Genomic DNA, 26,645 nt, shown 5'->3' on the forward strand with positions numbered 1-26,645 from the left:
AGGCTGATAGGCAGGACACAAGGGGTTGTACACAGCCGAATTGGTCATGACTCATAACACTTTGTCTTTCAGTTTGATATGAGTGAGAAAAGTTAGGCAATCGCGATCAGACGAAGTTACGCAGCGCTTTTGCGCTCTCGACGCCACACAGTTTCTCTTCCTTTGTCGTTTGCGTTTTGAAGCGTTCGCAGATCTGGGTGTTGCTGACTAAAGACACAGAAAGTGAAGTGAAGCTGCTGTCAGACTGGAGAGCAGAGAGACGCATCTCCACACTCCGCTTGGATACAGAAGATCAACGCGGATAAACGTGTTTGAGGATGGAGGTATGATTTTGTTTTATGTAGCCTATCTATTACTTTTTGCCCCTGGGTCTTGATTTTTTTTTTTTTTTTTAACTGCGCAAGACATAATATGAATACTAGCAGCCTATATGTAGCATGAACCCAGCTGATACTCCAGTTGGCTTAATAACAGTAAGAAATTAAATCAAATGTCTGTCACGTGTGTTTGTATTGACATCTAAGCATTCATTTAACTTCCTAGCAACACTATTATGAATAGTAATAATAATCATATGCCTGTAGACTGTAATAGCCTATGTATTATGATATTTCAAACTGCATGAATGTGCTCTAATGACCCGTCAAGCCTTGTTGCAATAATGTTTAATAGTTATGCAGTTTAAGGGTTGCTGCTTAAATTGATAAGACTCCCTCTGACGAAACTAAAAAAACATATTTATAGGAAATGAAAGAAAGTTTGTGTGTTTAGGTTAGCCCTGGTACTGTAATCCTTTCATTTGGACCCAGATGTCCTCCAAAATGTGTTTAACCTTAAATCTCAGTTAGTGGCTAAAGTGACTTGCAGATAAACTAACAGACACGTGCTGGTAAAATGACTGCTCAGACTGTTTTAACCCCAAATTACCACAAAGTGAGGAAGGAAGGGCCGTCTGCAGAATATCTTCCTCTGTCTGTGTGAAAAAGCATGAGCTTTGATTTTCCTCTTAGCCACAGGCATTAAAGTTCCTCACGTGGCGTGTGGTGCTCGGGTTGTTACTTCTGCAAGTGTAATCAAAGAGCATTCAACTCTTTTCTTGGGAGTTCATCTTAAAAGGGATGTGAAAAGGGGAGGTATGCTTTTCCACAGAAAGTACATGTCTGTACTACCATCAAAATGTTTCTAATCATGATCCTAAAAACCTATCTAAAGGCTTTTGCTTATAGGACTGGAATTAGTTTCTTAAACATATTTGCCTGTTCTGTATCAAAAAAACAAAAACAGATTGAGCGGACAGAAAGAGCAGCCAACAAATGTCAAGTAACTTCTCCAATAATGTTTAACCTATCTATCATGAATATTTAAATGACATAATACAAGGGCGTAGATTTGGTTTGAACCTTTGGTTTTTTTTTTGCTTTTTTTGTGGTAGCTTACCTAGGCCTACCCACACATGCAAAGTTTATTTATACCGCAATTGATTAATAATTCACGTAATTCATTGTTTTGCATAGGAAACACAGGAATTGAGTATTTTATATTATTTAGGCATGGAACCTTTTCAGTTTGACAATTTTCTTCACTTAACGTCTACTTCTAACGTCACTTAACATTTTCTTCAATTGAAAATGCCTGTTTCCTACTTTAACAGATAGGCTATTGTTTTCATTTCTTCAGGCTCTTAATGATCTTTTTGGATATCAGAAAGCCAGGTTTTTCCCTAATATCAGACATCATTAGAACAGAACACATGTTATCAGAGAAAACTATAGCTTGGTCCATAATTCATGAAGGTCCAGAGTTTAAAGCTCTGGCTTCTCTCTCATTACCATGCTTTTAGGCCAGTGTATGTCGATTAGAGCGCTTCACGCAAATCTTATTACATTTTTGGCTGGTGACTCACACACCACTCATGCAAAATTAAATACAACAGGCTTCAGTCATGTTTCCATTAAACGCATAGATTGAAGTCCAGATATAACTTGCGCAAACGTTTACGCTTTTCAATGTGAAATATGCGAGACTTCAGTGAATTGAAGCGTTGCCACCATGTTGTGGAGACGCTGTGTGTTTACCACTGTGAAATCTTCTGCTCAAGTCATGCTTGTGAAGTTGGTTCTAATCGATTGGCTTGGTCATCCGCACTTTCAGAATCTGACTGAGACTCTAGCTGATACAGTAAAACCGATGACATTATAATCAGGACTTAACCACTGGCAAAATGATATATCAATTAAACTTGGCTACATATACTATATACTATACAATATAAGCGATTAAAAAAAAAACAGGTGCTACTTGACTAGACAAAAAAGAAAAATGCTGTTCCTTCCCTTTTGCCAAATAGGTAGGAAAACTTCAACACCCATAATGCACTGGGCATGCTGCCGTCCAAGGCCACTCCCACCAGTCTGCTATGGATTCACTTACTAGTCAAATACTACCTTGCTTTAGTAGGAAATACTTCTTAGCAAACATTTAGTCATAATGGTGTTGACTTGAATTGTTCCCGGTGCAAGAATTCAAAGAGTAAACGCTTAGCGGGAGTGAGTTACTTTCGGTTTCCAGTGAAGGATCCAGTGTGTTGTAGGCAGCGGCTAAAGGCTGCATAGTGTTGTAAACATGGAGAGAACGGCGCAACAGACAATCTGAAAAACCTCTGTGTTTATAGTCAACATTTCAAACTAGATGACCACGAACACAGTGTTTTAGGTCAAATGGAAAGGGGGAAAACTGAACAAATCTGCCGTTCTGTCAGTTCCACCCGAAGTAAAACACTGTTGCGTTTAGGTAAGAAAGCTGTTGCCATTGTGTTCCACTTTCATCATGATGCTGTTTAAAGATTAGATAAAGTATAATACAATTTTAAGTGATAAACCTGCCCTTACAAACACTGTTCTGTTAATAACCCTCTGCTGATCCGACTGTACCTGGGCGGGGATATAAAAATGCAGAAGTATAATCTGTAGTTTTAATGAAAACCCTGGAGCTGTTAAAATTATACTTTAACTGTTTGTGTTTAGAAAAGCCTTGGAATCTTAAGCTTGCAATTATGGTAAGGGGCGTTACATTTACGGACACATGCTTGAAATGTATGGCCAATCACAGCACATTAGGTTAGCTAGCCAATCATAGTCCAGTCATTTTATGAAAAAAAGTTGAACAAATTGCAACAGAAGCAAACTCAACTGATTTTGTATCCTCAATATGTCCTGAGTAAGGAAAAAAAGTCCCGAAGAATCCCATTAGGGGAAAGTTTCAAAAAAGACCCAAATATAGCCTATACGCTGATTTCACGCAGCCGTTATTTTGAAATCGAAAGCGAGGCTCCGGTGGGAAGAAAACCGGAAGTGTCGCCTTTAATCACAGGAGAGTCGTGAATGCGATGGCGTATTGTTGTGTTTATTGATGTTGTGTCAATTCTAAAACTGTACATACATTTCTTTCATACTTTAGACTATATATAGTGAAATTCATTTATAAATAAAATATTTTTTTATATAATTCAGAAAGTAAAAAAAGAAGCAGGAATGAACTATATACATATCCTATATTGGATATTAACATCCAAAAGTGTAAATCGCGGCAGCAGCTTCAGGTTGGTAGTCCAAAGGCATTGTTGTTTATCTTTACTTCCGGGGTTTTTCCCACCGGAGCCTCGCTTTCGATTTCAAAATGGCGGCTGCGTGAAATCAGCGTATTAATATGCCTATTCATTATTTTTCTCACGAGAATAGGGTAAATTTTTTAACCTTTAGGTATCACCATGAAAATTACTGAGTTGATTACTTACATCAAGACAAACAAAAATTGTATTACTAGTTTTTTTAAATTGTTTGTTAACATGGACAATAGAGCATGGTAACCTATTCTGTTTAACCAAAATAATGAACTTTTACAATAGCATCATATGGCCCGTTTAAAACTGTTAAATCTGCCTATTGGAATTTAAATATTGCCATGTTGAATTGAAGTCGTTAAAAATAAAATGACTAAAAGGACAGTCAGTTGAATTATGGGTAAGGGTCAAAAGTAATAATGGTTTGGATACAACATGAGTGATTCTGTCCTCTGTAGTCATGCATCAGAGGGTTAAAAAGCATCACAGATGCATATTTTGGTTACAGAATTCTTCTGTCTGTGATTCCATTGTTACTATTATTCTATAATGTAGAAATTGTTCATAATGAACAAGAAGGGGTGTCTAAACCTTAGTTGTGTGCTACTAGTGTACAATGAAAGCATCAGCGTGTTCATTTTAAATGCCTGGAAAGTTTACATTGATGAGTGAGAGGAAGAGAAAGAGTGAAGGATGACTGAGAGGGGAAACACATGGCAGGTTCATTTCCATGAGGGAAAGCTCTTTAGCACAACTACACAAGCTAGTAGATTAATGTAAAGAGAAAAGAAGAGCTTCACAGAGTCACAGCACTGCGGAAAGCAAGACCATGTGAGAAAGATAAGGAAAATCCCACATGCCATTACGCTTAGAGAACGGGGAGTCCCCTCCGCTTGAGTGCAGTTGGATCTTCATGTTGTGGAAGAAGGAAAGTGAACTCAGTGTAACTGAAGATGTAATAAAGTAGGCTGGGTTTGCCAAATATGTGGGCCACATGTTATATTAAGTAATATTTAGTAAGCCAACAATATTACAGTGCTATTGGAAGCTGCCACAGTTACAGAGTGTACACTGCCTCAAATGCAATTAATCATAAGAGCACCTGTTATTTGCTACAAATATAGATGGATGGAAGTTTAAAGAAACTGTTAATGAAAAAATGTATATTAAAAAAGAAGCTTTCTTATGGTAAAAAAAACAGCATCTGCGGTTGCTAAACCTTTACCGTAAAAAATGGTTTTACAGATTGAACTTAAATTTACAGTAAAAATTGTGTATTTCATTAACTGATATAACGTTAATAAACTCATTAGATTTATTACAGTTTTTCACAGTTTATATTTAGTGAACTTACCATTAACCAAGTAACAGGTTTTTACCGTAGCAGTCTTTTACAGTTTAAATTACAATAATTTTTACAGTCTGTAACATTTACTCCTATTATTCCACATGCCATTCCAAATCTGTATGAATTTCTCTCTTCAGTGGAACACAAAAGTGTAATGACCTGTTAATTCTTGTGAAGTCAACACATTGAAGCCTGGAAGAGTTTGGCTTGTGTTGTTGAAAAGTCTAGAAGACACTGTGTTCTGCGCTGCGAAAACAAATCCACTTCAAAAGAATGAGGACTAATTATTACGGTAAAACCGATGCCATCGTTCCGGAGCTGATATTCAGTTATGGTAACAGGCGTTTTGTTTCCGACACATGATGTACCAATCACAACAGACTGGGGCATCTGACCAATCAGAGCAGAGTAGGCTTTCAGAAGGGAGGGGTTTAGAGAGAACGAATCCTTTATCAAGCCGTTTTAGGTACTGTACGAAAAGAGGTGATGCTCCAATGTATATTATGAGAAAACTAAAGTGTTTTTTGACCTAGGATGCATGTAAACCTATTGTAGGAAACCTCTGAAACAAAAGTAGGAGCCTTTAAATAGCATAATAAGGGCTCAAAACTTCAGCTTTGAATTAAAAAAAACGTTTTTGAAGCTGTAGATATGTAATAAATAAAGAATAAACATTCTGTCCAGCTTATCTTTAGTATTATACAACTTGTCTTTGCTGTCAAACATTGGTATTAATTCCTGTTGTACACCTTGTCAATGCCGTTATGTTCCCTCCTGTCAGGCCTCATGATGTGGTAGCTGTTTATCCCATTGCTTTGAGTGATGTAACACACAGAGGGCCTTTGTAAAAACACAAGCTGTGTGCCTGAAAGGCCGGCAAAGGCAGTGGAAAAGTCTGATCTTACGATGATGTAAAATTCAAACACTCATGTTTTCCTGGAATGGCTGAGAGGGAGACTTACATGTCTGTTCTCGTAGTAACAAGACATGAAATGACCATATTACTCGAGTCTTAGCCCACTTAGACCACTCAACCAGAGGGAATCAGTCCAGATTACTTATGAATTATGTAAAATCCATTCTCTTCTCTTTACCTCATTTAAACACCATTTTTTCAGGGTTTTTTGTGTATATGGTCCATATTTCCCTTTTACCTCATATATAGTGTATATCCTCATGACCCCAATGGGTTTGAACCTTGGCTGAACTCTCAGAGGTGTGCGTCCAGAAAGCATGGATTAAAGAAAATGGCATTATGTGCATCATGTGTCTACTAATAGTGTTCACTCTTCGACAAAGACTCTTTTTATGAGCGCTCCACTGTGCAGGACATCATAGTGTACCATGAGGTCAGCTGTAACATTTTCTAGCGCATGATTTAAAGTCTTACAAACAGTACTGTGGTGGTACCATGGTATCCGATGGTGAGTCAAATAGTCTACCATGGTACTTTTCAAACAGGTCTGGCAAACCTGTAAAGTGTCCATTTAGCATTCACATTCATCTTAGTGGAAGTTTGGACATTGCTTACTAGCTAAACCTTTAGATAAAGAAAAAAAGTGGAAAAATCACTGTAATCCATTGCCTGTAGTGGTTTATAGCTGTAATAAATCATGATAATTCACTGTTTATAGTGTAAATTGTAATGCATTGTCTGGGTATTTCACAAAACCATAGGCAATTTAGTTTTTTTTTCTGTGGTTTCCTCTTGCGCTAATTTACGCCCTTCCAAAGGAAGATGATAATCTGAGATATGACTGATGTTGTGTCTGGTGCTCTGGAGCAGTAGTTTCAGCTGTCCCTGCAGTGGTTTTGTTGTTGGATCATTTTTTGATTGTGATTTGGTTACTTTTTTTTGCCAATCAGAGAAACATCTGCTCAAGTAGGGCAGTCCTGTGGGAGACTTAGTGGTTAACATGAACTTAGAAGGAACAATACTTCTAAAGCATTTATTAATCTTAGTTAATATTAATTTCAACATTTACTAATACATTATTCAAATCAAAGGTTGTATTTGTTAACATTAGTTAACCCACTGTGAACTAACATGAACAAACAATGAACAGCTGTATTTTTATTAACTAACATTAACAAAGATTAAAGGGTTAGTTCACCCAAAAATGAAAAATCTGTCAGTAATTACTCACCCTCATGTTGTTCCAACCTCGTAAGACTTTCGTTCATCTTCGGAACACAAATTAAGATATTTTTGATGAAATCTGAGAGCTGGCTCACTCTTTCATAGTCTGCTAGGTAATTGCTTCTGCCGGCCCAGAAAAGTTGGTAAAGACATTGTTAAAATAGTCCAAGTGAGTGGCTCAACCTTAAGTTTATCAAGCGACGAGAATACTTTTTGTGTGCAAAAAAAACAACAAAAATAACAACTTTATTCAACAATTCATTTTCTTCTGTGTGGGCCTCCTACGTGAGTTCACGAGAGCGCCACGACGCATGTGCGAGAACTGAGAAGATCCGAGAGCCTCTCTTCCGTTCAGTGACACGTGAAACGAATGCTTATACAATGTTCAGGATTATAATGAAAGAGCCATTCTGTACTGTACTGTAATGTGTCATGCAAAGCCATTAATTCACACTATAGTCTTACAGACATATCTATATAGTCTATAGCCTCAAATATACTTTATAATCAAACTATCATAATAAGAGAGTAATTTTAATGACCTCATCTGTCAACCTGATGCTGGTCAATTGCAAAGCTTGTGCTTGTATCGCTACGATCAGATGCTTTCCTAACTGCTGTTTTCTCACTGCCGTCATTGTTGATGTGTGTTTATTTTGTTATTGAGAGGAAAGCGTGCATCACATATTTACATATTCATCTAAACATCGTTCTCAGCAACGTGAATGCCGTCTGGATGTTCGTTGAAAGTATATGTGTCGCTAATAACAAGGGTTTCTGCATTCTATATGTAGTCCCAGTATACTTAAAGATGTACAACTCATGTCCTACTTAAGTAGGTTAAAAACGCTCAAATTAGTTAAAAAATTCAAATTAATTATACATTTATTTATATTTTGTAATTATACAAATTATACATTTTAACTTGCACATATTTATGGTTTCAAATAAACATAATAATATAAATATAATTAATTGTAATATAATTAATTAAATATAATATAATTAATAATATAATATATTAACATGCCTAATAATTAAAAATGTGTCATCAGTTACTCATCCTCATTCAATATCTAATTATTGGTTAAAATGGTTTTAGACTTTATGGTCATAATTTAAAAAAACAAACAAACAAAACACTCACTACAAAACACACTATTATAAGCCAGAAATCACTTTATTGTCTGTATAGAGTTATGTTAATAAGCAAATAAAGCTGCAGGCCTAAAGGTTTCCATAATGTTTCCATAAAATGTCCAATACATTAAAGTTACAGTATTGTATTCATGTGTATACACAGTGTGTATTTCCAGTGCTTCTCATTCCACAAACTGCACAAGATCTTTCTCGACTGACACGGATTTGCTGGATGATCACTGACCCAGACCTTCATGAGCCGGTCTGTGGTTTATTTCTCAGGCCACAGCAGCCTAAAATAGAGCTTTCTGTACTCCCACTCCCAAAATGAGCCCATAATTCCCACCCATCCTACAGACTTATCCAAACATAGGATTCAAATCATCTCCGGCTTACTGATTTACTGCTCATACTTTGTGTGTCTTGTTTTGTTCAACACATTTTACTCTTTTAATTGGAACTGAATGTTTTGACAAAATCGACTTGACTATAATAAGTTCATGTACATTCCTTATGCTACACATCTCATTTAATTATAATAATAATATATATGTATATATATGTATTTTTTACCAATATAAATAAATGAGAGAATTATTTTTACTGTGAATTTTTACTATACTATTTTTTCCTATAAATTATTCCAGAGATCTCCATTGTGGTGTTTGTTTCTTATAAGGTTCTTTCTCCAGTCCTTTTTACAAAACAACATATGGATGCTTGTTTCCACCACATCTCGCAATTCAGACTTTTTTCCCTCAGAATTTGAAACTTTTTTTCTCAAAAAACAAAAAACTTGCAATTGTGAATTCTACAGTCTGAATTGCGAGATATAAACTCACAATTGCGACAAAGTCTGAATTACGAGATAAAAATGACCTCTTTTATTTTTTGTATTTCGTGATGAAAATAAGTTGAAGTTTCCATTAAAACCAACATGGGTGGTTTATGAAAAAAGCATCAGACTAATTCTTGACTCTTTTGTCCTCGTTGTGAAGTTTACCCTTTTTACAGTAGCTTTGTTTTCGAGGGACAGGAAAGAGTTAACAATCATGGGCGCCAAAATAATGAGTCAAGGGCTGGGTGGTCTCAGGGGAATTCTGCTTATCATGGGTGAAGGAAAGGAACTGCAGGAAATGTAGGGAAGTGGATCGGGGGGGAAACACGTCTTCTTTCTGTGTGTGTAAGCACTAATGTTTGCCGTGGTGTTCAGAAAGTGTGTGATATTAAGTGAGAGTGTGTGTTTTTGTAGCTGGAGGAAGCAAAGTGAGTGGGGTCAACGTGCTAATTAAACAAAGTGTTATTAAAATGTGGAAAGTGTTTGTATTTGGGAGATTTGAGAAGAATGTTGTGGGAGAGACACGTTTCTGTTTGCAAAGCCTGGCAGAGGCACATTGAGAGAAAAAGAAAGGTGTGCAATTAGAAGAACTAGTGCTTACACTCGTGTTTGAGGCTTTAAAGCATACTCTGACTGAGGGTTTTATGGAAAAATGTACTTCATTTTTCATTGAAACACTGATATGTTCCTCGTGATGAGAAAGATATAGACTCCCCCAGGCTGTAAGTGTGATGCTGGTCAGCTGTGTTGCTGATAAACTAAACCGTATTTGTTCTTTGATGCAAACAGCTGCTTTGTCCAGAATGCAATACAAGCAACATTACAAAGTACAGTGTATTAAAAAAGTATATTACAGTATGCATAGTGTAAAAATAAACATTACCAAAAGCAATATGTAGGCTAGAGGTTAACGATATGGATTTTTCAATAGACCATACAGAGAAATTATGTATAGATGCCTGTTTCCACCTAAAATAAAAATTGCCACTTTATATCTCACAACGTTTCTCATTATTGCGACTTTATATCTGTCAATTAAAAATGTAGCTCTCAAAATTGTGACTTTAAATGTCTGATAATTGCAACTTTATATCTCACAATCGTGACTTCTTTCTCATAATTGCAACTTAATCATACAATTGCAATTATATATATATATATGTGTGTGTGTGTGTATATATATATATATATATATATATATATATATATTAGTGCTGTCAAATTGATTAATCGTGATTAATCGCATCTATAAATAAGTTTTTGTTTATACAGTATGTGTGTATATATATTTGTGACTCTCTCAATTGCAGACAATCTCACAATTGAGACTTTTTTTGTCATAATTGCAACTTTTTTCGTCTAATTATGACTTCGTATCTCACAATTTCGACTATATTTCTGTCACAGTTATGCTTAGTTTACTGTTTTATTTTTTAAGACTTTTAGTATGTTTCTCTTTGTTTTCTGTTTCCTTTGTTCTGTGTTCCCGATTGTTCCTGGGTTGTCATGGCAATTAGAGCACACCTGTTTGTATTTGGGTTTATCTTGTGTATATACAGTATATACCTTCAGTTCATTCAGTTCTTTGTCCATTATCGTTGGTGTTATTCATGATTGTGCTATCTTTCTCTTGAGTTTTACGGTACCTATTGGATTTAAGTATTAAAGACTATTTCCCTGTAATTCCTGAATTTCTCACAATTGTGACTTTATCACAATCTGCAACTTTATGTCTCAGTTGCGACTTATCTCAAAATTACAAATGTGTATCTCCTAATTATGACTTTATATCTCACATTAGCAGCTTTTCTCATAACTGCAACTTAATATCTCACAGTTGCATCATTTTTTTCCCTCATAATTGTGGCTTTATATCTTACAATTAAGACTTTGTATTTGCCAATTTGTGACTATATCACAGTTGATGCTTTATTTCTCATCATTTTGACTATATTTCTCACATTTGGATTCTCAAATCTCTGATTAAATGATGAGTCTGGTTAAATATTGAGAATAATCTGATTAAATAATAGAAAGCACATCTAATTGTGCTTTCAGAAACTATACTGAATAGCCTACATTCTGCAGAAATAGAGCGGTAAAGTGTTTTCTGCCAAACATCGCCCTTCTCTCCACCACACCCCGTCTATGTGCTTCTGACGTCACCATTTCTAACTTTTGAAAGGCCTTTCATTTTCCAGTTGCTGTTAAGTAAGAAAACATGTCTAGTAAAAACAAGCACATGCTGAATTTAGAGGCCATTATTGCATCATGCTTGTCTTATGTAATGGAGCCGTGTGTAAAATGAGCAGCAGGGTGTGTGCCTTCCCCCCGCAAGCTTCCTCGCTTGTGTTTGGTGGTCTGAGCTTCACTACAGGCCCTGTGGGATTCTGTGTCAATAAAGTGAGATCATGATACTGGACATCAGAGAAGAACATCCAACAAACTGTCTGCTTCTCTGTTTGCAGGAGGAAGCTCCAGTCAAGCCGTCCGTGGCTCAGCTGGCTGGAAGACTCAAAGGTCATGCACTGCCAATTCCAGGAAACATGGAGGTAGTGGAACATCTGACGTCTTTCTGTTGGTCTCTTATTGGTTGTTCCTAAACAAAATTAAATTAGTTTTTATTCATATGTTCATAATGCGAATATTACAAAATTTGGCCAAAATAAACATTGAGGAAAGGTTCAGAAACAACAATGTGTGCCACTGAAATGTCATAATCTAGACTTTCTAGCAGTCATCGTGTATTATATAGCTTATGTTACTGAATTGCAGGTGAAATCTACGAGGAGACTCCCATGTTCTCTGGTGATAAACAACCAAAAAGATGAAGAACATGAACAAGAAAAGGTGCGCATGTGACTTTACTGACATATCGACTCTCAGGAAAGTTGATTTTTTTTCATGCCAGACTGGCAGTATATGAATTATAGATAAATATAGTTGATTTTTTTTCTCAGTAAAATTTTTAATTATTAATACAGAACAGAACTTCAGTTTTAAGGGGATGTTTACATGACAATTTTCAAGTAAAAACGGAAAACTTTGTATGTGTTTTGGCCGTTCATTTACACGAAAGTTGCGTTTTGGGGGCCTGAAAACGCAAACTTTTGAAAATTACCATTATCGTCTCCTTGTAAACTACAAAAATGTGAATTTGTGAAAACGGTGTCATCATTCGCATGCGTATTACGTGTTCATTCTAAAGGCACGTAGTGTTTCTTTACACAGTGACATCGCCATCTACTGGCCTGGCATGAATAATACAGAGTTTTTAGTTGTTTTCACAGATCCGTGTGAACGAGGATCATTTTTGCAACGTTGTTGCGAATCTTTTCAAAAATGCAAAGGAAAAACGTTTCCGTCTTTAGTAAGTCATTGTCATGTAAATGTACCCTAAGTTTACTGAGTTAGATATTAGGGTACAATTACACGAAAATGATGTAGTAAAAACAGGAAAGTTTTTCCTTTGTGTTTTTGCATTCACGATCCCCATTCACGCGGATCTGGAAAAGCGGCTAAAAACACTGTATTCTGCTGCCATGCCAGTAGTTGGAGATATCATTTTGTAAAGAAACACTGCTCACCTGTAGACTAAACAAAAGTAATGCGCATGACGTTACCAGAGCCTGTCTACGGAGAGCCTGCCCACTCCCTATTAAGCTCTATTGTACCGAATTGTGGTTGTAGTTCCACCAGAGTTCCACTGGGGGCGATCGCCATGAGTGCAAAATGAATGGGAGTCAATGGGGCTAGACGGCTAAATGTGTCTCTTTCACCCGATTGCCGTTGATAAATCTCAGATTTGATTGTAGATTTTGCAAGTTCAACATGGGTTATAGGTCGAAAGCTGAATGAACGAGTACTTATGTCCTTTCGATTTCTTACAGGTTGAGTTGTTGTTGCCCATAACACGCTAGCATTCTGCTAATGAACGCTGATTGGTCAGCGAAGGACTGATTACGACCAGAGATACCGCTTGATGGCATTGTGTCATCCGCAGCGGGACCAGAAACAAACAAAACAAAAACTCTTCTAGCACGTGTGTTTACCTGTGTCAGCTGTTTACCTGTTGTCGATGCCTCGAGTGAAAAGAAAGTGCAGAGCGCGAACGCACCAGAGTGAGTGAAGGATTGCCGTTAAGCAGTATCTCTGGGCGTACGTGTATGACGTCATTGACACTTCAAAAGACTTTTTAAAGCAAATAAGTGACTCTAAAAAATCTAACACCCAGCAATGTGTAATTTATTTGCATCTCCTTTCGAATACAACATTCAAATTACTAGACAAAAAATTATATCCTGAGAAAAGTGGATTTTTATTGGTACAGCGCCATAGACCTCCATTCATTCTGCACTCGTCCTGTGAGCGCCCTCATATGGAATCAGAGAGGAACTGCAACCAGTTCAGAAGCCGGAACTGTACTGAGAGTGAAACTTCTCGCCATATTAGACATTCTCTGATACCGTTTTCACAAATTTGCATTTTTGCAGTTTACAAAGAGATGATAATGGTAGTGATGTCGAGTCTGAGACCGGTCTCGAGATCGATTTCTGCATTCTCGGACTCGTCTCGGACTTGTTCCATTAAAGACTCGATCTTGACTTGGACACGACCCTTCAAAGACTCGGTCTTGACTCGGACTTGGCATAGGCGGTCTCGTCCCCATCACTAGTCCACTAGAATACACACCACTAGAAAAATAGTCCATATTAAGACATTTAGACTGCTCCTCAAAACAATTCCCAATCTAGTCTGTAGGCCTAACTGTTGATTATTACCTGGGATGATATTAAATCATCTTGGTCTTGATCTCGACTCCTAAAGACTCGGCCTCGACTCGGACTTGCTTCCTCAAAGACTCGGTCTGGACTCGGACTCGACTGTATTTGAAAACCAACGGACTCGGTCTCGACCCTTCAAAGACTCGGTCATGACTTGGACTCGCCATAGAGCTGGTAAGTCCCGCCCCTTCCGCAAAACCCCGCTGGACCTCAAAGTTGAAAAACCGTCAATGCAAGTGAATGGGAGAAAATAATTATTTTCTGGTCCCGTTTCAATTGTGCCATGAATGTGAACATTTGTTGTCTGTGAATTTTTTATATAACTTTTCGTGTAAAGAATGCTTCAATTTAGCGGGTAGAAGTTTGATACGGTTAGACTTTGTGTGAGAGCACTTTATGACCTACAACTCTCGACGCGTTTGAAACGTCAACACCACTCGCACACGGACACTAGCTCACGGATCCCGCTAAACATGGCTGTGTCTTTGGTGCACTTCACCGTCTTCTTTCAGGGAGAGGACAAAATCGTTGAGGTTGGTGAAAACCACGGGTAGGAGGAGAGTGGGGTGATTTGTGCCAGGGGGGAAGTCGTTCCACCCTTGTTTCTGGAAAACCGTAGAAGAAATTGGTCATATGACCACATAATTTTGAAAAGCAATCACTTTTACTCGTCCTCCAAAGAAGGGAGATACATGGCATGAGAGTTAAGCATATTTTAGTGCAAAAAAATGTTTTTTCCCTTTCAAAGTAAAATTTCTATGATTAAGGTTTTTTGATTGTAGTGTCTGAACAATTATAGACAAGTTTGAAAACTTTTCACACATGTTTTAGTGCTTTAGTAGGCTACACAATGAGTCTATACAGTTAGCATGATGTTAGCTCTTAACTGATGGATCATGCTAGTTTTTCAAACTTGTGGGTCTGGGGTGATTTGTGCCAAAGGGCCTGGGTTAAGTTGTGCCAGATCCAGACCACCTAGACCTACATACTCACAGGGGATAATCTTGAGAAGTGAGGAGATGGGCATGCCTCATCATTGTTTGACTTAGGCCTGCCTGCTATTTGTTTAATTTAGCTAACACTGATTTCAGTTTTGAGTTTGCACTATGTTATTAAAGAGAAGTTTTATTCCGTTTTTAAGTGGCCTATGTCACAATAGGATGTTTAGAAATTAGCCTAGTCACTTTATTCTTATATGTTACATAATTGACAGACAGCGCTATGTCAACAGGCATCTATTGCCAAAGCCTTTTTGCCTGAAATGATTCACAAATATCATATATTGTGTTGCTATGGTGCTCTAAATGGTTGCTAGGGCATAGCTTGATAGCTTCACAATGATCCTGATAGACTGACTGGTCGTCTGAGTAAAATGAGCCCGCCCCCTTGTCTCTGTGACACTGTGATCCAGAGTTATGTTCAATACAAAATCCCTATGCAATTTACCATAGTAGGAAAAACACATGCTATGGTATTCCAGGGTGACAATATCTAAATAAACCTTAAATTAGTAATTTTGTATTGAATTTATCTTGCTTTCAGATAGCATTATGGTTCATAACATTAAAATGTTCTGTTTTACTTCAGAAATCACTGGCACAAATTACCCCCAATGTACTCCCCCAAAGGCACAACTTCCCCCGCACCAGGGGCAAGTTGTGCCATGAGACCACTTTTTTTCCAAGAGCTATATTTCTGAAACAATTTATTTCAGATCCAAAGTTATTGTTCTCAGGGATGCACCACATCCTGAAATATATGTACATCCTTAAGTTGAAGGCATTACTGTCATGGCCTCACTTTAAAGTCACTTTGAGTAAAAACTGGCACAACTCACCCCACTCTCCCCCTAAGTCAACTTTATGGGGTGACGTCACATAGGCGACATGTAGTCTTTCTCGTTATGTCTTTTCCACAACTTCTAGCTGAAGAATCATACCATATACTGTCAAACTCGTAACATGAAAAGTTATCAACATATGTTCACATTCATGGCACAATTCAAACGGGACCAGAAAATAATTATTTTCTCCCATTCACTTGCATTGACGGTTTTTCAACTTTGAGGTCCAGCGGGGTTTTACGGATGGGGCGGGACTTACTAGCTCTATAGGCGGTCTCGTCCCCATCGCTAGGTATTGTTTTCAAAAACTTGCACTTTGAAACCAGTTTTCAAAAGTTTGTGTATTCAGGCCCCAAAATGCAATTTTCATGTGAATGAACGGCCAAAACGCATTAAAAAGTTTCTGTTTTTAGTTGAAAACGGTGCCGTGTAAACGGCCTCTTAGCAATTGATTAATGTTAACACACCTTGTTATACTCTACCTTTATGGCAGTTTTATAGTGAATGTAAAATGGTCTTCTTCAATATGTCTTTTGAATAACTGACTTTTCTGGTACAGAAGTCGTCTAACTCTCCTCATCCTCCCAAGATGAAGTTAAAGAGTTCACCCCTCATAGAAAAACTTCAGGTGAGATCTATCTGCTTGATTATCCATTTCATACAAGATCTTAGTTTCAGCACAAGTTTATGATTTGCATTTGAAAGATGCCATCCTAGCAGCATTTTGAGGCTGCCTTTCAATTTCATGTATCATTTCCGAAGTCATCTTTCATTCAGGAAACAGGAAATCTGTTGCATCATAAAGCTATTTACTGAAATAGTTTAAAGCAACCTGCATGTATGCTGGGAATTGTTTGCATTTTCAGTGTATTTTAAGGTGCATATGCATCATTAATGGGAGTCTTTTCATATCATTTTTTTGGTAACACTTTATTTCGATGGTCCACTTTAGACATTCTACTAACAGGTAGTAGCAAAGTTATAGTTAGTAGAATCTAAAGTGAACTTTTTGTGTAAAGGCCAATTTGTTGTGTAACTTTAACACCAACAAATCATCAGTCATATTATAGAATTTTGTCTATATCTGCTGTTACATTTATGAAGCTATATATGCAGTAATATGCAGTATATAGTGTGCAGTATATTTTTCTACTTTGAAGAATAAACTAGAAGTAATATATAATTAAACAAATTAATCATCTTCCTTAAATCATTATTTTATTAAACTCCCAATGTGTGAAAACTGGACACACTTGCACAAATTTTCTTAAGAATAGTAGGTGGTATACAGTGTATATCGTGAAGTTTTCATTATTGCAAACAAAGCCAAGGTTTTTATGCAACTCTTCTGCCTCCTAGAGTTTAAACTGTAGGACTGCAAGGCCAATACCTGCACCTAAACCCCACACAGCATCTCTCCTGAGAGGTGTTTAGTTAGTTTGACCTGTGATTGGTCTGTGAAATACATCTGCTCATGAAAGGGACGGGTCTGCACGGTCTCCTCCAATTGGCTCAGACAAGGACTGTAATGAGATAAGGGCTTATCCAGTGCAGTGTAGTGCTGAGCTAGACTCACTATAGCAGCCATCAGGCAGCCATGGGACAAAAGGGTTGCCGTTTCTCTCTCTTCCTGTTCTCTCCTGCACAGGTAGGAGATATTCATTTCGGATAAGGCTCTTTTATTTTACAGTGCAAGAAGAGCTCAATCAAGCCTTTTTTGTGGTGTTTTAAGTTGCTGTTAATTGACGTGTATATATATCCAGTTCACTTCAGTCATATGGATAATAGCCTAAATCACCTGAACGTTAAGATTTAGATCATTTTGTCGGCTTTCTAGTTTGTTGAGATTAGGCTGATTTATCTTAGGCAGCATCGGGGGAATATAAACTAGTCCAGTAGACTATGAAAGAGGTTAAACATGGGTAAGACAGTGTAGTCAAGAAGAAGATTATTTTAAGAACTTAGATAATACTATTAATGGTCTAATGAATGTCTTTTAATCGCCATTTATAATTTTTTAAAAGTGTCCCCCCAAATTCTTCTGACACTGTCGCACTGACATTAATTTCTATAATTTTTGTGAATTTTACTTTTTACTACTTATTTTTTTATTAATAAAAACATTCTTTAAAAATAATAATATATATACCCTAGTGAATATATATAAATATATATATACACAATAAATAAGTTTTTCTTTCAACATATATCTTTTATTTGAGTTAACGTTTATTTGTATTATGGTTTTAGTTTTAGTTAATGAAAATATTCATACCTTGACCACATCAGTTTCTTGTGCCACCAAACATAATTAATAAGTAAGGTAATTGTTAATATAGTCCCTACAATTTTATGTTGTCTTATCATCAGTACGTTGCATTAAGTTTATATCTGCATTCTGTCATCCTCTACTCTCTCTATATTGACCTTTAAAACCCCATATCAGTTAAACACTGACTTCGTCTCTATTAAAGAACATTTTGCAGGAGCATTAAAAACATTATTTTCTTCTCTCTTTCAGGCCAATCTTGCTCTCTCTCCAACTGTCCTGCTCTCCCCACCCAAAAGTCCAGAGTCTAAAGAGCCACCCACAGCGTCCTGTCCCATCAGTCCGTGCCGCTCCGTGAGCTCCACCCTGCAGCCCATTCATCTGTCCTGTGAAGATGAGGCGCCGGTTAGCTTTGAGCAGCCGGTCGAGGGCACTCCACTGCCCAACATTAACAAGGTCAACTAGCTTAATGTCACTTTCAAATGCAACAAAATACATTTTAAATGGTTTTCTTCATTGATGTTTAGGAACTTACCTACAATGTGACACAAACCTGTCTTTCAGGTCGAGGATTTGGTTCAGATAAAGAAGTGACATTTACTTGCATTCAATACAAAATATTTACTCTACTTAAACCACGGCTGATACAAATTCCTTACTTCAGAAGAGTGGAAATGTGATGACAAAATAATAATAATAATAAGATTGGAGGAAAATGCAAAGTTTCATTGGGGAAACTAACGCAATACTTTTTGAGAGAATACAAATTTTCTTGGGGTAACGTAATACTTTTACGAGAGAATGCAAAGTTTTATGGAGGAACGCAATACTTTTGAGAGAAGTTTCATGGCGGAACGCAATACTTTTGCGAGAGGATACACATTTTCTTGGGGTAACGCAGTACTTTTGTGGTTGAATTCAAAATTTTCTTGGGGTAACGTATTACTTTTGAGAGAAAACGCAAAGTTTCATGGGAAAACGCAATACTTTTGCGAGAGAATACAAATTTTCTTGGGGGAACGCAATACTTTTGTGAGAGAACGCAAAGTTTCATGGCGGAACGCTAAACACACATTTGTTTTATGGGGAAACGCAAAACTTTTGCGAGAGAACGCAAAGGTTCATGGGGGAACGCAATACTTTTGTGAGAGAACGCAAAGGTTCATGGGGGAACGCAATACTTCGTGAGAGAACGCAAAGGTTCATGGGGGAACGCAATACTTTTGTGAGAGAACGCAAAGGTTCATGGGGGAACGCAATACTTTTGCGAGAGAACACAAATTTTCTTGGGGGAACGCAATATTTTTGAAGATAATGCTAAGTTTCATGGGGGAACGCAAAACACACATTTGTTTTATGGGGAAACGCAAAACTTTTGCGAGAGAACGCAAAGGTTCATGGGGGTACGCAATACTTTAGTGAGAAAACGCAAAGGTTAATGGGGGAACGCAATACTTTTGTGAGAGAACGCAAAGGTTCATGGGGGAACGCAATACTTCGTGAGAGAACGCAAAGGTTCATGGGGGAACGCAATACTTTTGTGAGAGAACGCAAAGGTTCATGGGGGAACGCAATACTTTTGCGAGAGAACACAAATTTTCTTGGGGGAACGCAATATTTTTGAAGATAATGCTAAGTTTCATGGGGGAACGCAAAACACACATTTGTTTTATGGGGAAACGCAAAACTTTTGCGAGAGAACGCAAAGGTTCATGGGGGTACGCAATACTTTAGTTAGAAAACGCAAAGGTTAATGGGGGAACGCAATACTTTAGTGAGAAAAACGCAAAGGTTAATGGGGGAACGCAATACTTTTGTGAGAGAACGCAAAGGTTCATGGGGGGACGCAATACTTTAGTGAGAAAACGCAAAGGTTCATGGGGGGACGCAATACTTTTGTGAGAGAACGGAAAGTTTCATGGGGGAAACGCAATACTTTTGTGAGAGAACGGAAAGTTTCATGGGGGAAACGCAATACTTTTGTGAGAGAACGGAAAGTTTCATGGGGGGAAACGCAATACTTTTGTGAGAGAACGCAAAGGTTCATGGGGGAACGCAATACTTTTGTGAGAGAACGCAAAGGTTCAAGGGGGAACGCAATACTTTTGTGAGAGAACGGAAAGTTTCATGGGGGAAACGCAATACTTTTGTGAGAGAACGGAAAGTTTCATGGGGGAAACGCAATACTTTTGTGAGAGAACGCAAAGGTTCATGGGGGAACGCAATACTTTTGTGAGAGAACGCAAAGGTTCAAGGGGGAACGCAATACTTTTGTGAGAGAACGGAAAGTTTCATGGGGGAAACGCAATACTTTTGTGAGAGAACGCAAAGGTTCATGGGGGAACGCAATACTTTTGTGAGAGAACGCAAAGGTTCAAGGGGGAACGCAATACTTTTGTGAGAGAACGCAAAGGTTCATGGGGGGAACGCAATACTTTTGTGAGAGAACGCAAAGGTTCATGGGGGGACGCAATACTTTTGTGAGAGAACGGAAAGTTTCATGGGGGAAACGCAATACTTTTGTGAGAGAACGCAAAGGTTCATGGGGGAAACGCAATACTTTTGTGAGAGAACGGAAAGTTTCATGGGGGAAACGCAATACTTTTGTGAGAGAACGCAAAGGTTCATGGGGGGAAACGCAATACTTTTGCGAGAGAACGCAAAGGTTCATGGGGGAAACGCAATACTTTTGTGAGAGAACGGAAAGTTTCATGGGGGAAACGTAATACTTTTGTGAGAGAACGCAAAGGTTCATGGGGGAACGCAATACTTTTGTGAGAGAACGCAAAGGTTCAAGGGGGAACGCAATACTTTTGTGAGAGAACGCAAATGTTCATGGGGGAAACGCAATACTTTTGTGAGAGGGCGCAAAGGTTAATGGGGGGAACGCAATACTTTTGTGAGAGAACGCAAAGGTTCATGGGGGAAACGCAATACTTTTGTGAGAGAATACAAAGGTTAATGGGGGAAACGCAATACTTTTGTGAGAGAACGCAAATGTTCATGGGGGAAACGCAATACTTTTGTGAGAGAATGCAAAGGTTCATGGGGGAACGCAATACTTTTGTGAGAGAACGGAAAGTTTCATGGGGTAATGCAATACTTTTGTGAGAGAATGCTAAGTTTTAATGGGGAACACAAAACTTTTGTGAGAAAACGTAAAGTTTCATGGGGGTATGCAATACTTTTGCGAGAGAATATACATTTTTTAGGGAGAATGCAATACTTTTGTGAGATAATGCTAAGTTTCATGGGGGAACACAAGATACACATTTGTTTTATGGGGAAACGCAAAACTTTTTTCGAGAGAACCCAAAGTTTCATGGGGAAATGCAATACTGTGGCGAAAGAATAAAAATTTTCTTGGGGTAACGCAATACTTTTGAGAGAGAATGCAAAGTTTCATGGGGGAACTCAAAACTTTTGCAAGAGAATAAAAATTTTCTCAAAGGAACACAATCATTTTTTCTCAAAAACAAAGTTTTTCTCCCATCTAATTTTTCCCCATCACTATTTAAATTATAAGTATATGAATAACAAACACGCTGTGACAGGATTAGGATAGCATCAGTAAATAATAACTGGTACTTTGCAAGGCTGTAATCACATAATACAGTTTATGACCGTGGGTGATTAAGTTTAACTGGTCATTGAAAACCTGTATTTGTTGCAAACTAATGTAATGGCAAAATCTGATCTCTTGAAAGTTCAGCAGTAACCTTTTACAGTCTTGCTGTTTCTCAGAGAATCTGTGATGTGTGCAGAACGAGATCTGATGATATCAGCACAAAGGTGCACGCCCCTTTGCGTGAAGCCAGTATTGTGTGCTTAAGCTCTGAGTAAGCCAATAGAGACTTTCCATGCACTGCCCGAGGACATAACAGGGTTTGAGAACTGTAATCCAATCAGGCCTCTCACCATCTGTACCTCTCCTAAGAGCATTCACAGCAGAAGCCAGCCATGATAGGTGTCGTTTGTACTCTGTTAACGGAGTATTTAGCTCCTGAACTATGCTGTATGGTTATGCATTGAAAACTATATCCCATAATGCATTTGGCCTCAACTTTACCTTACAATTTCAGAGTGACAAAAGAATTGGTAGTAATATCAACTGCGAATTTAAGCTTTTCTTTGACATTCTAAAATGTTTATCATTGCGTATTTCATACTGCATCATGTACTGTTCTTGATTTCCCCAAGTATAACATGTTCCTGGATCAACATCTTTGTTGATCCTGGAACAACATTCCAATCAACCAATCAGATTTGAGAGACAAGTTTACAGTTTATGTCAAGTTTAGGCTTGCAACCAGGATTATGTGCTTCTTCATCAGTGTCATTCACATATAATTTCCCTTTGATTTTAGGGAGAAGTTATGGGTAGGGTTAGATTAAGGGGTAGGGGTAGGGGTAGGGTTACAACTACATTTTCAGACAGGAATGTTGTTTCAGGATCAACAAAACATGTCTTGGCAAAATCACAGTGACCCTTAAAGTGAAATAGGCAGTATTCCAGCCAACAGGGAACATTCTCAGGACTTTGGCTAACGTTGTCAAGGTTCTTTCAGTTATTAACAAAAGTTCTTCCAGTAACGTTAATAAAATGTTTGTTCAAAGTTATCTGGTCTTTAACAATGTTCTCAAAACGTTAGCACAAAATCATTTTTATACATTTTTCATGAAAAAAAAAAACCTGAAACGTTTTAGTTTTAGTAATATTTTTTTAAATGTAACTACTTTTTCAGAACGTTCATACAACATTAAAAAATAATGTCTCAATAATGTTTGCAAAATTCTAAAATGGAATGCTCCCTTAAATTCGCCAAACCAAGTAAAAAAATTACGATTATTATACAATACAGAAATGTGGAGATCCTGTATATCCCTTATATTTCAGCGATCATGTTATGCCTGTTTTCTATCAGAATCAGAATGAATGATGCCAGATTTGCAAATAAATCTCACTTTTGATCATATCTGACCAACAGGTTTGCAAAAAGGTCTGAATTTGTTTATGGTTCAGTTTTCTTATGGCTATAAACACCCCTGATGTAGTGTTCATTGCTTTGTCCAGTATGCTAGGATTGCATTCTACATAGCTTACTGTAGGTTGTCAATGGTTACTCTGAGTCCAGGTTTAACATAAAACTACTAAATCCTGTTTTTGTTGTGTACGTGTCCTTAAAATCTAATATAATCCAATGTGAGTCCTGTCAGTGAAGAGCAACACGACAGCTCTGTCTGCAAATGATAGGTGAAGAAGATAGGTAGAGAAGAATGCTGATAATAAATTTGGTTTTATTTCACTTAGTACTGAACAGTATTGATAAAAATAGTTCAGTGTAATTAAAAATTGATAACTTTTTCAAGGGCCATTATCACAGCAAACCTCACCGTCTAAATTTCAGATTACTGGGCGTTTATTTTTGCAATGAATGACTCAATACATTCAGTCCTGGTAATCATAAATATTTGGTTACAGCCTTCATTTCAGAGTATTGTTTTGTTAGCTTAGCAAAATGCTAATGCCAAAGTGCTGGAATCAATTGGGGCTATTTGTGTGGCACATGGAGTTGCAGCCAACGCAAAGTGATTATTTTATTAGGTTCTGTATTATGGCAGCTAACTAAGTTTTGGAACAACAGTTGCATGTATGTAGTTTATTTTATCTTGTGTATGGAATCAACTTGTACTCGGCTAGTCTGATTTTGTGTATCCACTCCACAGAGTCGAGCTAGGCTGTCTTTCAAGCGCCGGCTGCCCACAAGGCAACACAGGAAGTCAGCATGTGACGAGGCAAAGGTGAATGAAGGATATGATTCTCCGTTTCAACCAGATACTCAACTTCAGAATGGGGATGAAGGGGAACTGATTGGTGGGCCTTTGCAGGAGAATATAGCAGATAAAACAGACTCTGCTCAACCCACCAATGACCCACAGCAGGAAAAAGACAGGACAGAGTACAAAGATGTATCCCAAGAAAATGAGTGGACTGAAGTAAACCATACAGGAAAAGTGGAAGAAGTAACTGAGGGAGGATCTGAACCTTGTGACTGTAAACGGGCCCAAGAGGAAGAGAAGGAAGAGACAGAAGAGGACAGGGCAGAGGTCAAAGAGGACAAGGAAGTGCTGGATGTAGAGAACATCTCAGAATAGACGTATAGGCCAAAGCTCATCAAAATGGATTATTTTGCAAGATAAGCATTGCTTTAGCAAACTAGAATTGTGGGAAAGTTATTCCAGACGACAGACGAATTAACGGAGTTTCTAAAAAACAGACTCCAGGATGGATGAAGATGGACTCTGTCTGAATGCAAGGATTGAATTCTTCTCTTTTAGGATTGTGGATTTGGGGACTTAATATTGCTAAAGCAAATATCACACAAAAGGATGTTATCAATTCATCCTCATGGCATTTTACATTTTGGCGAGTTGGCGGTGAATTTGTACAATCTAATTTGTAAGTTTTTGTATGATCTGTTTACTCCTCACTGTGGGTTATAGGTTTAGGATGGACCTACATGCTTACTTTTTTCTGAAACGTATTTTCATACGAATCACATTGTATTATTCATATCAATTTGCCACCAATCTGCCAAAATGCAAAATAATTATGTTTTCTCAAGAGGTCAGATTGGATTTGAGTTTTTATTTATACTCTAGGGTAATTCATATGCCTCGATTTTATTGCTTTCTTATGCTTTCAGGTAAACTTATGATGGATTCTTATTTGCTGCTCAGAAAATGAGAATGCTTTCAGTTTTGGAGAGCATTCTCCATTTTGAAAGCACTTTTCGAGCCTTTAGCCTATGTGAATGATCATGTTATTTAGTTTAGGACTGAAATAAGTGTTTTAAAATATCTCACATGCCTCTGTGACAGGCCTAGGCTCTGTAAATAGCAAAAAAACAGGGCCGGCCTGCACTTTTTTGGCCAGTAAGAAAACTAACCAATCAGAAACGTACTGTACCTGTCAATCATTTTGAGTGTTTGGGTTTGCCGACATTGGTTTGGCTGGAGGGTTCATGGAGATTTATGTGTAGTTGAAGTTGCAAAATCAGAAGCCACTAACTGCACTTTTACTTTCTGATGGTTATTGAAGTTTTTTGTTAAATCTTGCGAGCACGGTAAACAAGCTAAATACAAACAAAATAGTGACAGAGATATTGCAAAAGCCAAATTTACCTGCAGTCTCCATTGCTATGCAAAAAATATTGTATTTTTAAATGAAAAAGCCTGAGATGTATCACTGTGACTGCAACGCTACTGTACTGCAATTATCTTTTATTATCCGTATAAGACTGAATAAAGAGCTTTATTTACACTTACCAGATGCTTTCCTTTATTACATACAGCTGTAATTTAGGGTTAACGGTTTGTAAATGTTAATCTTAATCAATTACATTTGCTCTTTTTCCATAGTTCTTGAAAATTGTCATTTACTCACCACATTGACAACTTCTTTTCTTCAGTGGAACTCGAGTTATTTTGCAGAATGGCTTTTTTTTCCAATGCAATGAAAGGTAAAAATCCCAAACAAATCTCTTAAATATAAATAGATTTTCCATTGAAATATTACATATCAAAATGGCAATTGTGATTGGGCACAAGACATGTGAAAACCAATGACAGAATGTCTTGCCATGGTGTATTTGAATGAGTTCAAATTAATTTGGATATTCACCCAAAAATGAACGTCATCAAATCGCACCAAACCTGTATGAATTTCTTAATTTTTTACTGAACACAAAAGAAGATATTTTGAAGATTATGGGTAACCAAACAGTTGATGGGCCCCACTGACTTCCATAGTATGTAAAGAAAAAAAAAAAAATACTATGGAAATAAATGGGGCCCATCAACTGTTTACTATGGAAGCCCTGAACCACAAAGTAAAAAAAATAAAAATAAGATAATAATTCGTAGCATTTCGAGAATAAAGTTGAAATATTTCGAGATTAAAGTCGAAACATTAGGAGAATAAGTCATAATATTTTGAGAATAACAAATTAGAAGAATTCAGTCTTCCATATAAGTTATTTTCTTCTTTTTTTAGTAAAGAAACACGCTCGTGAAGTCGAACTGCCTCGGACAAGGATTTAAACATAATAGTAGCTTTTTACTTTTATCTGGGTTTTCAACAAAAGGAAATTCTACAGGTGCATAAAGTGGTTCTCCACCCAGATGGCGTGCCTATAGACGAGCACGAAGACTCCGCCAGAGGAGCTACCACAATCCTGGTCCAAACTTTATGTAGCACATTGACTCGTAGGCTAGCCTACATGTCTTCGTATTTGTCTATAGGCAATGACTTCTGGGTCGAGAAAACGTAACAGTAACTGTATACTGTCTCCATATTAAAGTCGAAATATTTCGAGATTAAAGTCTCGGAAAAAAAAAGTTTCACGTTGCGGTTCAGGGCTTCCGTAGCCTATAGTTTAGGCTACCTGCCCATATTTTTCAAAATATCTTCTTTTGTGTTCAGCAGAAGAAAGACATTCGAATACAGGTTTGGTACAACTAGAGGGTGAGAAAAATGATGACAGAAGTTTCATATTTGGGTGAACTACCCCTTTAAATACAGTCTCTTTCTCACACAAAGCTGTGTTCCTCCAGAACAATAGCGCAAAGGTTGTGTAAACACTCGAAACGGAGCCACCGTCC

General features: G+C 37.5%; 1 protein-coding gene across 1 annotated transcript; it reads left to right on the top strand.

Annotated features, from left to right (window-relative positions):
• LOC308693660 (capZ-interacting protein) lies at positions 1 to 25,305 on the top strand. Its single transcript, XM_081370741.1, has 6 exons — positions 1 to 323; positions 11,554 to 11,637; positions 11,861 to 11,935; positions 16,272 to 16,340; positions 18,234 to 18,437; positions 23,709 to 25,305. Exons 1-6 carry the CDS (start codon positions 318 to 320, stop codon positions 24,135 to 24,137), a joined length of 867 nt encoding a protein of 288 aa, XP_081226867.1. The 5' UTR covers positions 1 to 317; the 3' UTR covers positions 24,138 to 25,305.
• The last annotated feature ends 1,340 nt before the right edge of the window (positions 25,306 to 26,645 follow it).

Source organism: Scardinius erythrophthalmus (genome assembly GCF_964197995.2).
Source record: "Scardinius erythrophthalmus genome assembly, chromosome: 7".
In the NCBI taxonomy this organism is placed as follows: domain Eukaryota; kingdom Metazoa; phylum Chordata; class Actinopteri; order Cypriniformes; family Leuciscidae; genus Scardinius; species Scardinius erythrophthalmus.

What these genes read in the sequence shown, in the direction of transcription:
- LOC308693660 (XM_081370741.1), top strand. An exon ending in CCCTCATAGAAAAACTTCAG is followed by an intron (nt 16,341 to 18,233) that starts GTGAGATCTATC and finishes TCTCTCTTTCAG; the next exon opens with GCCAATCTTGCTCTCTCTCC. An exon ending in CACTGCCCAACATTAACAAG is followed by an intron (nt 18,438 to 23,708) that starts GTCAACTAGCTT and finishes TCCACTCCACAG; the next exon opens with AGTCGAGCTAGGCTGTCTTT.